At 33.3% G+C, this 17,190-nt stretch overlaps 1 protein-coding gene across 1 annotated transcript; it reads right to left on the bottom strand.

Annotated features, from left to right (window-relative positions):
* Positions 1-215: 215 nt before the first annotated feature.
* On the bottom strand, positions 216-16,420 carry LOC127734611 (endonuclease 8-like 1). The gene is made up of 6 exons (XM_052244583.1): positions 15,898-16,420; positions 14,444-14,563; positions 12,156-12,295; positions 9,337-9,492; positions 7,600-7,667; positions 216-3,035 (listed from the first exon to the last, which is right to left on the bottom strand). Exons 1-6 carry the CDS (start codon positions 16,362-16,364, stop codon positions 2,706-2,708), a joined length of 1,281 nt encoding a protein of 426 aa, XP_052100543.1. The 5' UTR covers positions 16,365-16,420; the 3' UTR covers positions 216-2,705.
* Positions 16,421-17,190: the final 770 nt, after the last annotated feature.

A 17,190-nucleotide genomic window follows, 5' to 3' on the forward strand; every position in this document is an offset into this window, starting at 1 on the left:
AATCTTGAAACTAAATGTCTACAAAAGGCAAATTGATAATTTCCCTTCTATCAAAATGGAAATAGGGCCATTTTATTCAGTATGGCTAATGACACTACAAAATTGTAAAGTATGATATCTTGAGCAACATAAGTAGAAGACATATCAAAAATCTGGGATAATGGCCTGGACATTCAAAAACAAAAACAACTTACTGGAAACATGGCAAAACATAATGATGGACACATTGATTTATTCACAGAAAGATAAGGTACTATACATTCATGCTATTTCACAGAATCATATTAAAAACATAAAAACAACTCTTGAACCTTTTTTTGAGTATTAAGCATGTTAAGTATGCAGCTTAACCATATATTTTTTTTTTATCAAATAAACATTTTGAACAAAGTATCTTTCAAAATGTTAAAATTTCAGAAACAAATCTTTATAAAAAATATGTCTGAAGGTATAAAAAATTCATTGATTGATACAAATGATAATTTGAAACTGTTACACAGATGCAGGGCTAACAGCAATTGTGTACACATATCAAAGTTTCTTCTATCATACCTGAGAAGTAAGGGAATCGAGATATCAAAAGCAATTCAACACCAATTAACAAACAAATTGATAATTAGATCACAATTATTTCATTTTATTTATACTGAGTGTCAGGAAATTCCTAAAAGCATCTAAATTCAATCACTTATATTAAAATATAAAATAATTTTAAATTGTAACATTTAACTGCATATACTGTCTTAGTTATAGATATTATGACATTGTTTATAAAAAAGTTTCCAGTGGAACTTCTGTTAGGCGGAACAAATATATGTTGAAAGTCCTACCAAACAAGAGAATCTTTCACAAAAAATCATACATATAGAGAAAATTATTATTTTTATTCCTGAATTTTCACATCCAAGTTCATCACATAATCTTTAACTCAATTACATCAGATATTGTCAAAAGAATATGATTAATTATCTACATATTTTACCCACTTATCATGCTTATCCCCTTACAAAGGCCAGAGAATTTCAAGATCCAGTTACACAATTTTTCTGAGGGTATTTAGCATGAAGAAATATCTTAATCTATCAGATGTTCCAACAAGATTGAAAATGTGCATTAACTACAGCTTTCTCCCTGTATGTAACATTAATGTGATGTGATGGAAATTTAATATCAACTTTATTTTTTAAGCTTTAAATTGGTTGTTAAAGTCTACATATGATTCAATTTTAATTTTGGGAATATCTAAAGATTGAAATTTTGTTTTTTCATTTAATTTGTTTCAACGCACTATAGTATATCAAATAATATAGTGAATTCTATCAATATAGACATTATCTAATTAAAACATATTATAAATCACTAAAATATGATAACAGTTATATGATCATAGACGTCATCATAATTTTTAATTGATACATATACTGAACTAAAGACAACACAAATTTGAATATACACATGTACACATTAATTAGTTTTTATTTTACCATGTTTACAATGTACTTATAATTTAACAACATTACTGATTTAGATAAATATACCATGTATGGACTAAGAACCTTTGCTAAATTTATTCATATTATTCTTTCAAAAGCTAAGAGACAGGAAATGAAGAAATATACCCTGATGTAATGATCTTGTCAGTTTAATGCATATATGGTTCGACTTATTTCTATTGTTTCATCAGACTCCAGTAGGGTACCCCTTAGATAACAAGGGCATGTTTAAAAATTGTTTCAGGTCACTTTGAAGCAAACTATACAGTTTTAAACTGGTCAGCAAAACCTGCAATGGTTGCAGGCCAGATTTGACCATGTTGGACCAACCTTCCTGTTAGTGATACATTTAGTACATTATTATATGTACATAGTGATGACAATGTTTCATTCAACAAATAAAATAGTCTATTGTCAAAGTAAAAAATGAGAAGATACCAAAGGAGCTATAAAAACTTTTCTCTAATTCTTTGGCAATTTAACCCTTTCCGGACCCACTGTATAAAAAATTTAATCAAAGTGTGGTTGCCAATGATCTCAGAAGATGATTGGATGAGTTTAAGGTTCATAACCTTTATCAGCTCACTGGATGAATCAAAATGTGCTGACAGGTGTTAATGAAATTGACATCTTTGTGGAACGTGGAAGGCACTCGAAGGGGATTTTTGTTTTATCAAAAATGAAAATTTATTTGATAAATATTAGAGAAACAGATTCTTACATAGTAACTCATGGATTATCCAATCTCAATAGTTAAATTATCAATCTTGATTGGATAAATCCGATAATCAACTGGTACCAATGTAAGAATCTATATGTAAATAACAGAAAAACAGGTAACACCATGGCTAAAAAAAAAGACAAAAAAGATAAATGACAATCAACAAAACAATATACAGAAAACTAAAAACTGAGCTACATGTACACCAACCCACCAAAAATCAAGGGGATGAATTCGGATGCTCCCGAAGTTTATGCAGTTCTGGCAGGGGTACCTGTCTGGTTGCTCACGGCAAGTAAACATTTTGTGATATATGACATTCAGTAATATCACAATCTGATCTCATTTTATGTAAACACTGTCTGATCTCATAAAATTCAAGACATTTAATTATTTACACTACAATCGTTGTCTGACACATGATTGTCCAAATTCTTTCATCATTTCTATAGTACCTTTAAAATAACTTTTTAACCATTGGATTAAAATCATTAACTTCTTTTCACCCTCCTTGTTCTTCTAACAGTGTTTCCTGCCTTTTTATGTTTTGGAGTAATAGAATCAGATATATTTATATCAGAAACACTTGTTTTAGACTGCTTCCTTCTTGTAGCTCTCCTCTTCCCAGCTGCTTCTAGTTTGCTTTTTTCAAGATCTGCATTTGCACTTGCTGCTGAAGATTTCTTCTTCCCTTTTTTCAAGCTTTCTTCTTTAGTCACATTCAGACGCGTTACAGGTCCAACTGCAGTTTTGCTTGTTCTTTTTGTTTTTCCATTTATGTCTGCTTTACTGTCAAGTTCTGTTTTTTCTACTTTTGGTTTCTGGAAAAAATAGGTTATCTGATAATTGTAATTACTATAAACAATAATGAACATAAATAATCTAATTGGTTGATTTCTGAGTCAGATTATGATAACAGTTTTTCAAATTTTTATGACAGCAAGGTTAACATGGTTAAGTTGATTTGTTATATCGTACTCAAAAATTTGTATGACCGCAAATACTGGATTTGGTGTTTCCAGAACACATTTTGCTCTCTGAGTACAGAGATACAGGTTTTATGACTGAGAGTCCTGATTTATAGCTAATAAGACTTTGCTTAGAGACTGAAATGCCTAAGCCCAAATTATTTCAAATATTTTTATGACAGGTACATGTAGGTATATATTATTTGAGTTCAAAGAGCATCTGCTGTCTATTCCATCTTTGTTTTGTATTATTCTATTTAGTAAAAGTTTAATCATTCATAATCTATTTGACCTTTTATTATGTCCACAGACATTTACAGCTTATCCAAAGTAGGTATTCAACAGAACTGAAAAATGCTCCCAAGTTACAACTCTTCCCTGTCAACAAGCTGACTTAATAAGAAGTCATTTTTTGAAGTAGTTCCTGAGAACTGTGACTGAAATATTTGTTGGATGGACAAAGATGACATACATGGTGATTGCAATAAAGCCCCAACTCCTAGAGAGGTATAATGTTTTGTTTGATGGTTTTGATATTGTGAAAAACACACTGGCTTTAAATGAACAAAGGATCCTGCAGAGCTTTATGACGAAATTAATTTCATTGATATGGAATAGTGGAATAAGGATCTGTCACTTTATACCATGGTAGTGGTCAATATTTATAGTGGCTTGATTACCAGGATGTAAAGGTCTACCATAAATATTATAACACCATACATGAGGTTAATACAAATACCTCTCCCTACCATGGTGACACAAACAACCTGTCAAGTGTCAACACATTTTATCATTGCCTGCCAGTGTGAAAATGTAGCACAAAGGACTGATTTAAAAGTGAACAGATTGTAAACCTACTCTGATACTTAATCTACTGAGTCATGATTAATAACACAGGAATAATGTCATTATTAACCTATTTCCCACATCTCCCTCTTAATGGTCCTCCATTTGTGTTAATTTGTCAACAGAATAGCTTAATGAAAATATATATATCAATTGCTTTCTAATTGAAAAATGATATTCATTGGCACAAATTCATATCCAGTTTTATTGCAGACTTTAAACTATCTCAAAGCTCAACTTTTATGGTTTTGTTTACAAGCTGTGTTATAACAGGAGATTCTCTACAGACATTGCAGAAATTTAAATTTTAGAAATTCCTTTGACAATTATAATTTGAAGGGGAGATAATTTATATATGAATGTATGAATGGATTATGTAAGTAACAAAAAGAATAAAATAAATCAATTCCAAAGTATTCATAAAACTTTCTGGCATCTCAAATAGCATAACATCAATATCTTTACACTTCTGTGTCAAGTTTTACATCTGGTATCAAGCTTAAAGGATTGGCACATTTAATCATTATAGAAAATATATATAATCTATACACCTTATCTATGAATGTATGAATGGATTATGTAAGTAACAAAAAGAATAAAATAAATTAATTCCAAAGTATTAATAAAACTTTTGTATTTTTTTTGGAAATCTGCGCCGGTTGACCAGAGAATCTGCGCCGTTTGAACTATTGACGTCATACAACAATCACTTTTCCATTGTGGCGTCAGATATTTTGTATTATGACTTCAAAATTTTACGGAAACCTTTGTGATGTCCAGTAATGGCAGACAAATAGTGATAAGGTGTTTTATTACAAAGTGCATCTCCTCCAAAATTGGCTTGATAAACCTAATATAATATGAGAAAAACTGTGTATCTATATAATATGTGTTTTAATTTTTTACTTCTGATTTTTTAATCCCCTTTTGTAATTTATTGTGAAGTGGCATTTTTTTCTTTCAAAAAGAGTGATGATTTTTGTTGATCACCTTTTGTCTGTTCATTATTACCTGATCTATATGTCCAGTTGGTCACACTTTCGCTGTATCATAACCCTGAACCAGCATGTTCCTCATGATGATATCTTTGTTTAAACTTTATTAAAACTAAAAAATATACATCGAGTGAACCAACACCTTCTTACTGTACAGCTTGTAAAGTTATCAGGATGGATACGGAAGTATGCTGTGGTTGTCATAAAACCACGGGAAAATAAACTAGAGGCTCTCAAGAGCCTGTGTCGCTCACCTGACTCTACTTTGGTTTTAGAAATCATGTAAAGATAGATAAAAATCATAACAGATACCCAAATAATGATTGAGGCCAAATTTTGATTAATATTGGTCCCGTTATTTAATCAAATATCCTGGTGGCCATCTTGAACAGTAAATCGCCAACAAAGTAGCAACACTTGGTCAACAACTCATAAGGAACATTCATGACATGTTTGGTTCAATTCCATTCAGTGGTTCTCTAAAAGAAGACAATTGTATGTATTTCCCATAGGGTCCTATGTTAAACTAAGTCCCCCGCTGTCGGCCATCTTGGATGATGGATCGGCTGCAAAGTAACAACACTTGGTCAACATCTCATAAGGAACATTCATGCCATGTTTGGTTCCATTCCATTTATTGGTTCTCTAAAAGAAGACATTTGTATGTATTTCCCATAGGGTCCTATGTTAAACTAAGTCCCCCGCTGGCGGCCATCTTGGATGATGGATCGGCTACAAAGTAGCAACACTTGGTCAGAACCTCATAAGGAACATTTATGCCATATTTGGTTTCATTCCATTCAGTGGTTCTCTAAAAGAAGACATTTGTATGTATTTCCCATAGGGTCCTATGTTAAACTAAGTCCCCCGCTGGCGGCCATCTTGGATGATGGACCAACTGCAAAGTTACAACACTTGGTCAGCATCTCATAAGGAACATTCATGCCATGTTTGGTTCCATTCCATTCAGTGGTTCTCTAAAAGAAGACATTTTTATGTATTTCCCATAGGGTCCTATGTTAAACTAAGTCCCCCGCTGGCGGCCATCTTGGATGATGGATCGGCTACAAAGTAACAACACTTGGTCAGCACCTCATAAGGAACATTCATGCCATGTTTGGTTTCATTCCATTCAGTGGTTCTCTAGAAGAAGACATTTGTATGCATTTCCCATAGGGTCCTATGTTAAACTAAATTCCCCGATGGTGGCCATCTTGGATGATGGATCGGCTACAAAGTAACAACACTTGGTCAGCACCTCATAAGGAACATTCATGCCATGTTTGGTTTCATTCCATTCAGTGGTTCTCTAGAAGAAGACATTTGTATGCATTTCCCATAGGGTCCTATATTAAACTAAGTCCCCCGCTGGCGGCCATCTTGGATGATGGATCGGCTACAAAGTAACAACACTTGGTCAGCACCTCATAAGGAACATTCATGCCATGTTTGGTTTCATTCCATTCAGTGGTTCTCTAGAAGAAGACATTTGTATGCATTACCCATAGGGTCCTATGTTAAACTAAGTTCCCCGATGGCGGCCATCTTGGATGATGGATCGGCTACAAAGTAACAACACTTGGTCAGCACCTCATAAGGAACATTCATGCCATGTTTGGTTTTATTCCATTCAGTGGTTCTCTAAAAGAAGTCATTTGTATGCATTTCCCATAGGGTCCTATGTTAAACTAAGTCCCCCGCTGGCGGCCATCTTGGATGATGGATCGGCTACAAAGTAACAACACTTGGTGAGCACCTCATAAGGAACATTCATGCCATGTTTGGTTTCATTCCATTCAGTGGTTCTCTAAAAGAAGTCATTTGTATGCATTTCCCATAGGGTCCTATGTTGAACTAAGTCCCCCGCTGGCGGCCATCTTGGATGATGGATCGGCTACAAAGTAACAACACTTGGTGAGCACCTCATAAGGAACATTCATGCCATGTTTGGTTTCATTCCATTCAGTGGTTCTCTAAAAGAAGTCATTTGTATGCATTTTCCATAGGGTCCTATGTTAAACTAAGTCCCCCGCTGGCGGCCATCTTGGATGATGGATCGGCTACAAAGTAACAACACTTGGTCAGCACCTCATAAGGAACATTCATGCCATGTTTGGTTTCATTCCATTCAGTGGTTCTCTAGAAGAAGTTCAAAATGTAAAAAGTTAACGCCGACGACGGACGACGCCGGACGACGGACGCCAAGTGATGAGAAAAGCTCACTTGGCCCTTCGGGCCAGGTGAGCTAAAAAGTTGAAATGGTAAAAAATGTCCAGTGAGGTGTTGTCCATTTTCGGAAAAGATACTGACAATTCATTATGAACTTTTACTTTCACTTTCATTTTAACATCGCCAAACCTATAATTGTGACGTAACGTCTTGTTAACCTTTTTGTAACCCCATGTGAAGCTCATTTTATGTACTTCAGCATTTGTTTCTTATCATTAAATTGTTCTGAAGAAGCCACCATTAGTGGCAAAACATGTAGACCAGAATAAAGCATTTCCTTGCAGTAATCCAGGATGTTGTTGTCTTTTTATAGTTTTAAAACTAAGTTAATTGATGTTTCTTTTTACCTTTAATGCAGTTTTCTCCACTTCTTCAGAGATTTTCTTTTTTCTTTTAATCTTTCTAACTTTCTCCACTAAAATATTTAAAAGTGCACTTTCAATACATTGATCCTTTATATCAACATCAGAATTATGACAAGTGTGCAGACAAAAAAAATGGGTTACAAATCAAATTAAAGTTTAGATAAATGTAAATGTCCTATATATTTATATCAACTTAAACTATTTTCACTAACAACACATAATACAATTTGTTTATTATGAAGTCTCTGTACGAAATAAGAGCAACAGAATGATAAATCAGATGTCACTTCTCTCAAAGCTTGTTATCTAATTTCAAATGTTCATTTTCATTTCTACACTTCTTTTATACTCCAATTCTGTGTTTAAAGTTTTAACGAATAAGATATAAGAAGTCAGCGGTATGGTATCTATTCAAGATCTACAGGCTTGTGGGAGAAAAATCCAAAAGAGCAACAGAAAAGTTACATTGTCATTATATGAGTCACTCATTTTTATGGAATTTTATGAAATTGGAAGGTGTTCATATTGATTTTTGTCAATGCCTCCATGCCCCTGTCTCTCCATCCCCTGTCTCTCCACCCCCTGTCTCTCCATCTGTCCATCTTGTATCAGATTGATATTTTGTCGGTGCCTCCATGCCCCTGTCTCTCCACCCCCTGTCTCTCCCTCTGTCCATCTTGTATCAGATTGATATTTTTCGGTACCTCCATGCCCCTGTCCCTCCATCCCCTGTCTCTCCATGCCCTTGTCTCTCCATCCCCTGTCTCTACACCACCTGTCTCTCCATCTGTCCATCTTGTATCAGATTGATATTTTGTCGGTGCCTCCATGTCCCTGTCTCTCCATCCCCTGTATCTCCATGCCCTGTCTCTCCACCCCCTGTCTCTCCATGTGTCCATCTTGTATCAGATTGATATTTTGTCAGTGCCTCCATGTCCCCGTCTCTCCACCCTGTCTCTCCATCTGTCCATCTTGTATCAGATTGATATTTTGTCGGTGCCTCCATGCCCCTGTCTCTTTATCTGTCCATCTTGTATCAGATTGATATTTTTCAGTGCCTCCATGCCCCTGTCTCTCCATCCCCTGTCTCTTCATGCCTCTGATTCTCCATCCCCTGTCTCTCCATGCCCTGTCTCTCCACCCCGTCTCTCCATCTGTCCATCTTATATCAGATTGATATTTTGTTGGTGCCTCCATGTCCCTGTCTCTCCACCCCCTGTCTCTCCACCCCCTGTCTCTCCATCTGTCCATCTTGTATCAGATTGATATTTTGATTTTAGGTAGTTTCCCTTGAAGTTATGATCACATGGACAAATATTCTTCTCATACTCTTAAACTCATAAATCAATTTTTAATTATTTTCAAAAAAAGAAATGACAATGCTGTTCTTTTTTGGTGTCAGGTTAGAGTAAGGAATATATCTTCTACGAATGTAATTGAAAGGGATAATTCAATTAAAAATATTTTTTCTTATCTGAAATTCAATATACATAGACAAAATGAACTTTGTTAAAGTGTAACAATGGAGGTCAGTTGAGTTATTGGTAAACTCTACCAATCAGTGCAGAATAAATTAATTAAAGAAAATCAATCATACTGTTAGGTTTCAGCTTCATTAAATATCTGCAGAAGTCTTAAGACAAATTAAAGCCATAAGTTTCTGTATCAATAGACTACTTGACATCTTATTCAACATTTTATTGAGAAGGTCGTCATTACCTGATGGTTTTAATGGCCCAGGATTACCATCGTACCACATTGTTCTTTTGTTATGGTCAGCCATGTTTTTCATGCCAGGTTTGTAGTAACACTGAAGCCATTCTGTGAATTTGGAGTAATCTGGATCTCTATTTTCTGGATCATAACCTGTACCTCCTATAATTAAATAGTTGTTAAATTAAACGAATATTGTTTTAGTACTCTCTTGTCAAAAGAGTTCCTGCAATTTAGTTACACCAATTACAAAAGTGTAATAGTCTGAAAATATCAAACACAGACTTTTTTAGGATAACTGAAAAAGTAACAAGAATATGTCCATAGTACACGGATGCCCAACTGGCACTATCATTTTCTATGTTCAGTTGACCCTGAAATTGGGGTAAAAACTCTAATTTGGCATGAAATTAGAAAGATCATATCATAGGGAACATGTGTACTAAGTTTCAAGTTGATTGAACTTCAACTTCATCAATCAAAGTGCTTGTGAGCACTAAAGGGTAAAGATTGCTTTCATTTTGCAATTTGGTGAACTAAAATAAAACATTGAATTGTATTTAACTAGGCAAATTATAAATTTGAGTTGGCATTATCTTCCTTTGTTTATGATTTTACATTTATAGTTGAACCTATTTTTATCACAGATTCATACACCATGCATTACTTATGTAAATTTTAATAAAGAAAATTCTTCTTGATAAGTATGGTAATTCAAATACACATCATATTGTAACTTGTATGTCTAAGTATAACATATCATTAATAAATTGTTTGACATCGACTGGATTGGATCTAAAGAATGATTACTTCACTGCACTATTTTGTTTGAATTATGAAAGGTAGTTATAAACCTTGGAAGATTTAAATATCAAGTCAGTACCATAGGGTTTTGAATCTTTACCCAAAAACTACCTTGACCAAAAACTTTAACCTGAAGCAAGATAAACGGACGGACGAATGGACGGACAAACGAACGAACAGACCGAAAAACATAATCCCCCTAGGTTGGGCATAAAAATTGCTTCCAATTTGCAATCAAACAATGTATAAAGCAAAGAAACATATTTTGGCAACATTCAGAATTGAGTTATTTCTTTTTGTCAAAATAAATAAAGTAGAACTGAACAGACATATTCATACAACATGTACTACTTTCTGCAACTTGAGTAATTACTTGAAAATTGTTTTCTTGAAAAGTTGGTAATAAACAAACTTCCTTGTATAAATTAGATATCTGAAAATAAAATAGATTGATATAGCCCTCAATAGAATCGGGAGGATGTACACATTACTGATTTGCCGGTATGGTGTGTGTACTCACAAAACACAATCTGAAAACCACCCATTTATTCTCTATTCTTTTTCATGGCCAACTTTTCTCTTTTTTTTTATTTTTTGCCCATCATTATCTATTCTGTAAACCACATCCATACTCTTAGACAGATCTTGAGCAGATCTTATCAAACCTTGGAAAAAGAATGAATAGAGTCATCTTTCTTTAAACCATTGTTTTCCATTATTTTTTCTATGTGGCTATATGCATAGCATACATGTATCTCACAATTTATCTATGTAGTGTTTAAAAAGTTCCTTTCTTAGACAATAAATTAATGCAGATGTTTACAAATATGTAGATTGTCTAATGGAGTTGCAAGGCCAACAAACAAAACCAATTAATCCTTTGCGTTTTAGGAACTTATATTTTTTTCTAAAATAAAAAAAAAAAAACTGTTAAAGTTTAAAACAAGTTGAACATCTTAACCACAGCTCATACCAAATATAATACATTGTAGTAAACTGAGATATTTTTGTCATATGATCCATATTTTAAATAGAAAGTAGCATTCTCTCAAATGCAACTTAAATCAAGCTATATGACTGCAAGTCCATGAGTTTCTGAGAGATTGGATGTCAGCAAGCACATGTACATAAAGACATACTGGTATTAGGCTGTTAGTTTTCTCAATTGAATTGTTTCATATTTTTCATGTTGGGGCCTTTTATAGCTGACCATACGGTATGGGGTTTTGTCATCGTTGAAGGCCGTACGGTTGCCTATAATTGATTACATCCACTTCATTTGACCTTTGGTGGAAAGTTGTCTCATTGGCAATCATACCACATCTCCTTATTTTTATATTATTTTTTTTTTTTTAAATTATCCTTATATAAATTCGGATTCCTATGATTTACGCAATAAATATGTACGATGCTGTGCACAATTGGTACTCATCAAAATGCTTACTGTCTGTTGTAACATCTGTACACACGTCGAGTTCAACAAAATGTTCTAAAAACTCACGTAATTTAGCAATATCGTATTTTGAGTCTTTTTGAATAACGATCCTACATGTTGTAAAAGTAATTATACCGTCTGTTTTTCTCCATTCATTTTTAAAAAAAAATGACGAAGACTCAGTAAAGATTTTACACAATAAGTTTTAAGACCAATAAAAAGAACTGACAGGCTAACACTAGTTTACTGATCTAATCTAATTTTTCAATTTCTGATCACTGATTTCTTGTGCAATAACTGTAGCTCCTTTGAATCTCTTATTCGTATGAGCTTAGAAATAAATATAGTTTTATACAAATTATAACCTTATTAAGTCACTAAAGAACTATAGTTTGTTTTATTCTAATGTAACGAAAAAAATGTATATTAATACTTAATCTTATTGGCAATCATACCACATCTCCTTTTTTTACTTTAATAGTTTGGGACAATAAAAAAAAAGATACACACTGTGTGATACACTGAAGTAGAATTCTAATGCCAACATGATCTCTTGATAACACTAGGGATACATATTATAACAAACCTAAATTAATAACTTCATTAGGCAACAAATGACAAAGCTGTAGTATATCTGGTTTCTCTGACTTTATTTTCACTTCATTTGTTTCAGTGAGTAGTGGCTCTAATACAGATTTTGCATCCTGAAATGGTGGAATTCCTCCCCTGAAAAAAACAAAAAAACAAGAGGGATTATTGTCGTTATACATACAAATACAAGTAACAAGGCACATTTATGTTCGACTTTGATCTTTCCAATTTAATTATTTGCTCAGGGTTAACTCTGTACAATAATCTGTATATCCCTCTACATTATTATTGTATTGTAAGTAATTCATGCTAAAATCTACCAATTACTTAAAAATAAAATAACATTAAAACAAGACAATGCAGTTCAGAATCAGAAGAAGATAATATAGAACTAATAATAACAAATTTATTTTATACCAATGTATACCTTTTTCAATTTGAAACCAATATATCAATTTCAATTTCATTTTTGAAATTAGATAAAGTCTGAGGTTCTGTACTAACAGATCTAAACAACTCTGTCGAAAAAGTTTGTTAGAATGTGATACTTGTATTTTTGTGGTTGATTTATTTTTCCCTCACATGTCACATGGCCTGAGAACACAGTTATTTCGTAGTGCATTTCTTTAGACAATAAATTCAAATTAAAATAATCGCACCTACTCTATCTCATTAAGATTTCTACAGTGTAGTGAACTATTTTTGGGACAAATAATATTAAATTTATAGAAAAGTCTACCAGCTCTAACTCAAAATATGGAAAATTCTATGTTAAGGGGGTCTATAATTCAGTTTGACAGCTTCAGACATACTAACTGTACCAAATCACTACTACTAGTGCTTTAACTGTACCAAATCACTACTTTTACATAAATATTTAGCACCCAAATTTTTTTAACATGTAATTTCATCCCCATACTTAATATTTCATGCATAAAAACTAAAGAAATGAATTTGGAAAGTGGAGCAGGATCTGCTTACCCCTCCAGAGCACCTGAGATCACTCCCTGTTTTTTTATACGGTGGGGTTCTTGTTGCTTAGTCTTTAGTTTTCTATGTTGTGTTTTGTATACTGTTGTTTGTCTTTTGATTGTGTTGTCTTTTGCAATGGCTATATATGTCAGTTTGTGTCCGACTTATGAGTTTGTATTTCCCTTTGTAATCTTTCACCTCTCCTTATCACAGTTCTTTTCCATGAACTATATATACTTCTGACTTTGTTTTGCCATGAATTTGTTAGAATTCAGATGTGGCATCATGCTATCCCTAATTCTATTTTCAGAATGTGCATGTACAAATTCAGGGATATGAGGGTATTAGTTAATGTAATCCAGGAGTTATGTATTTATAACTAGAATAACACCTCATGGGCCTCTGACAACAGTACAAAGATAGACAACTGTCAACACTTGTTTCGTAAAATATTGAAAACTTTAAACAACATATTTTAAATACACTTAAGTTAATAATCCCTGTTTATACCCCATACATGAAAGAAAAATATTGCTGTTATCTGGCATCAAGAGAATTGTTACGAGCTAAAGCAGATACATTTTGTACATTGTTATATGTCAGGAATCGGTTTTATTGTACTGTTAATTTACTTGCTACTTGATCCCTGCTAAATAATTCATTCTTTTGTTGTGTCAGTTATCAGCAGTGTTTCACCACTGTATACAGAGTTTGACAATTGTTTAAGGAATTTTTATTAACAAAACTAAGCATTAGTCACACGAATGTAAAAGTAGAATGGAATAAACCAAAATATTGCAATGTTCAAGGTTGACTTATATTTATAGGATCATGGTATTTTTTAAACACCAGAAGAGAAGTGCTGTCTTTTCAATTTCTTTATATTTAGAAGAGAGAGTGGTCACCAATTCAATGAAGTATATTTTCAATTACAATCTTTTTGGGTGTCTAAAATGACTAATGGTGTGTCAGAAAAATGGGATGTCAGAATAGCAGGTGGCCCCACTTACCATCAGTGGTTCATCTTAAACTGATTGAATCCCAAACTTACGGTAAACATGTAAACTATGCAAAATTTTATAAATCAATAGACCATGAATCAGATAAACTCCATGGAAATGTGAAGTGTCAATGCTAATACAATTGCATACCAAATTTCATTGTCCTACATTGTACCACTAGTCGTGACAGTGGTTCCCCTTAAATTGACCTAATCAAAAACTACTACATTGTTAACGGTGCTGAAAACAGCATGCCAAAGTCTCACTTTTCAACTTCTTTCAGACAGAAATAAACTCAATATCACTTTACCTGTAACATATTTCTGCTCGGAGATAGTTTCCAATACCATTAAAATACTTCTGATTCAAAAGCACTTCACAAATTGGTTTTCTGAACACAGACAGGTCAACATTCTTTAATATATTTTCTCTGAAAAGAGAAACACAAAAATCATAATTAAACATGTACATTAGGTATAAACTGTATGTATTTTTTTTCTCAGAATAAATTTATTAACAGCACTAAGAATGTATCCTATTTTCTATTCAATAAATACTGGGTAGACTTGGTGAATTTTGATGACAATAAATGCAATATAGGTACAAGTTGTATACATACAATCAGGGTGAACTTATCAATCTTTTTATAACCTTATTCTAAAGGTATACAATGGTATACATGGTATATATATATAAACATATATATAAAACAAGTCTAAAAGGGTACAACATCACCAAAAAATAATTAAATCATGAACAAATTTTTGAAATTTTGGATAACTAATATCCTTCATCAGTAAGATGTAAAATGAATCTTTATCTTGACATGTGGTAGTCAAACTGAAATAAAAATCTTGAATGCTATACAAATTATTAATAATCAATACGCTGGTAATTTTTTTCAATATTGATGTTTGGGAGGAGGAATAAATTTCTTAAAACTGTAAGAGTCCAAAACGGAAGCCTGAGTTACTGGAAACAAGTGATGGTAGGGAAAATGAGTGACACATTCTATGTTTTTTCATTTATGCCCTCTGGGGAAACTGTCCTAAGCTTTCTTATCCAAAACCTTTCACGAGCAAGTCTGTCGGCCCTTGACCAACCCTCGTTGTGGTCTATGATAGTGATGGTAAGGTTTTTGAGATCAGCTTGGGCGTGCCCAGGTGATCTCAAATGACGACTTACGGGGAGGTCGGGCTTGCAGGTGTAGTCACTTTGATGACCATTCATGATATATATATATATATAGAACCCCTTAAAAGTTATATTAAAGTCAATATTTGGGTTATATTGGTATCAAATGAAAGATTAAGGACATGAGATCAATGCAGAACCTTTGTTGAAAGTTTCTATTGAATAATAAAAAAAAATAGGAGGGAAGATACACAATGTATTTGCCCTGTTGCTCAGATCAGAAGTACCTGTTTAACCAAACTTCTGGGAACCAGTATGCTCTTTTATGCAAGTGAAGGTATGATGAATTTTTTAACACATGTCAGAACAAGGCATAGCTTTGTCACCTTATTTGATCTTAAGACAAAATAGCTATGGACATGATGGTTCATTGTACGACTCGCAGTGGCTAAAAATGACAAGTCCCTGGATTCGCCTTAAAAATCTTAGTGAGAACTCTGATACAGTGACCTATTACATACGTGCTATAGTTGCTGTAAATTTCACGTCATTTAATTGGTCTCTGGTGGAAATACAAAATGTACCCTTTAACATGCTTAATTACATGAACATGCATGTCTTTTAAATTACCTAAATGGAATGTAATCTGTGAGTACACAGGGTCCTCGTTCCACAGACCAGTTTCCATTCGGCTGCCACTTCCCAAAACGCCTATAGTCTACAAAACTCAACACCATTTGTACGCTTTTGTCATTTTCAGTTTTTGTGAAAAAATTTAGATGAGCATGTTTCTGAAGTTCATTTGCTTCATAAAAATCAAATTTACCTGACATCCCGAATTGGAAAACAATGTCAAGTGATTTGTTTTGCTTTTTCGCACATTTTTTATTTTCTTTATGATCATTTGTGATCGATTGTAATGTTAATTTCAGTTCTTTCCCTCTTGTCACAGCAGATATTGTGTATGTTTCTTCATTCCAATCAATATCTGGCTGTCGACTGACTGATGATTTAAGTATTTGCCCTGAAAAGAGATTGTTTCTACAAGTTTGGTTGACAAACTGTGCAGACATATACAATTCTGGTCCTTCTGGCATCCTTGCAGCTTCTGATACACGTGGTTAATGATTACGAAACATCACTTTGTTTACAAATATCAGAGAATTATGGGAGATTTTCCCCGCCAAATTTTATGTAAAATCATATCAACATCGGAAAACATCTCAGATCCGGAAATATGTACATAGACCTATAAGTTGTTAATTTCTGTGTTATTTGGTCTCTTGTGAAGAGTTGTCTCATTGGCAATCATACCACATCTTCTTTTTATAGAGGTCCAGAAGGCTGCAGTCTTGTAATTGACTGCTCCATAGGCTTACATGCAAATCAGCTGATCTTTGAAATTTTTTTAAATAAAATGCTAGATAGAAAAAAATTTTCATGTACATATCTAGTCCAAATAATTATGCCGTCTAGAAAGGCTATTTTTGATTTTTGCTGTTACACCTTCCCGAAAAATTATTATCAAAAAGCCGTACAAAACGTCATAATTATTTGGACTAGTACATATCATGTATGTAGTAATGAGAAAATTGGGATTTAGTCGAAAAAAGTGGGTCATGCCACGAAGAATAAAAAGATACGAAACCCTGAAGTCAAAACTATTTTTTCTACTTTCTGTTTGCTGTTTTTACTAGGCTGCACCACTTCCATGCGCGTAGCTACGTTTACGTCAAAACGCCCGGGCGTACACATAAATTTTGAAGAAAAAAATATTCGAACCCAAATAAATTATAAGAACGGATTAAAAAAGCAACTAGCCTTGTATTTTTTTCTTCAGTGACTTGTAATTGGAGATAAACGACAAAGTGACGAAATATACTTTTTAATCAAATGGTATCATATGATTTATTAGGTACTTTT

The sequence above is a fragment of the Mytilus californianus genome, unplaced genomic scaffold, assembly GCF_021869535.1.
Source record: "Mytilus californianus isolate M0D057914Y unplaced genomic scaffold, xbMytCali1.0.p SCAF_3, whole genome shotgun sequence".
Lineage (NCBI taxonomy): Eukaryota > Metazoa > Mollusca > Bivalvia > Mytilida > Mytilidae > Mytilus > Mytilus californianus.

Excerpts from the sequence above, each read along its gene's own strand:
- LOC127734611 (XM_052244583.1), bottom strand. The coding sequence starts at position 16,364 with ATGCCAGAAGGACCAGAATTGTATATGTCTGCACAGTTTGTCAACCAA. Across the intron at positions 12,296-14,443 it reads CGAGCAGAAATATGTTACAG|GGGAGGAATTCCACCATTTC; the intron begins GTAAAGTGATAT and ends TGTTTTTTTCAG. Across the intron at positions 9,493-12,155 it reads TAATGAAGTTATTAATTTAG|GAGGTACAGGTTATGATCCA; the intron begins GTTTGTTATAAT and ends ATTTAATTATAG.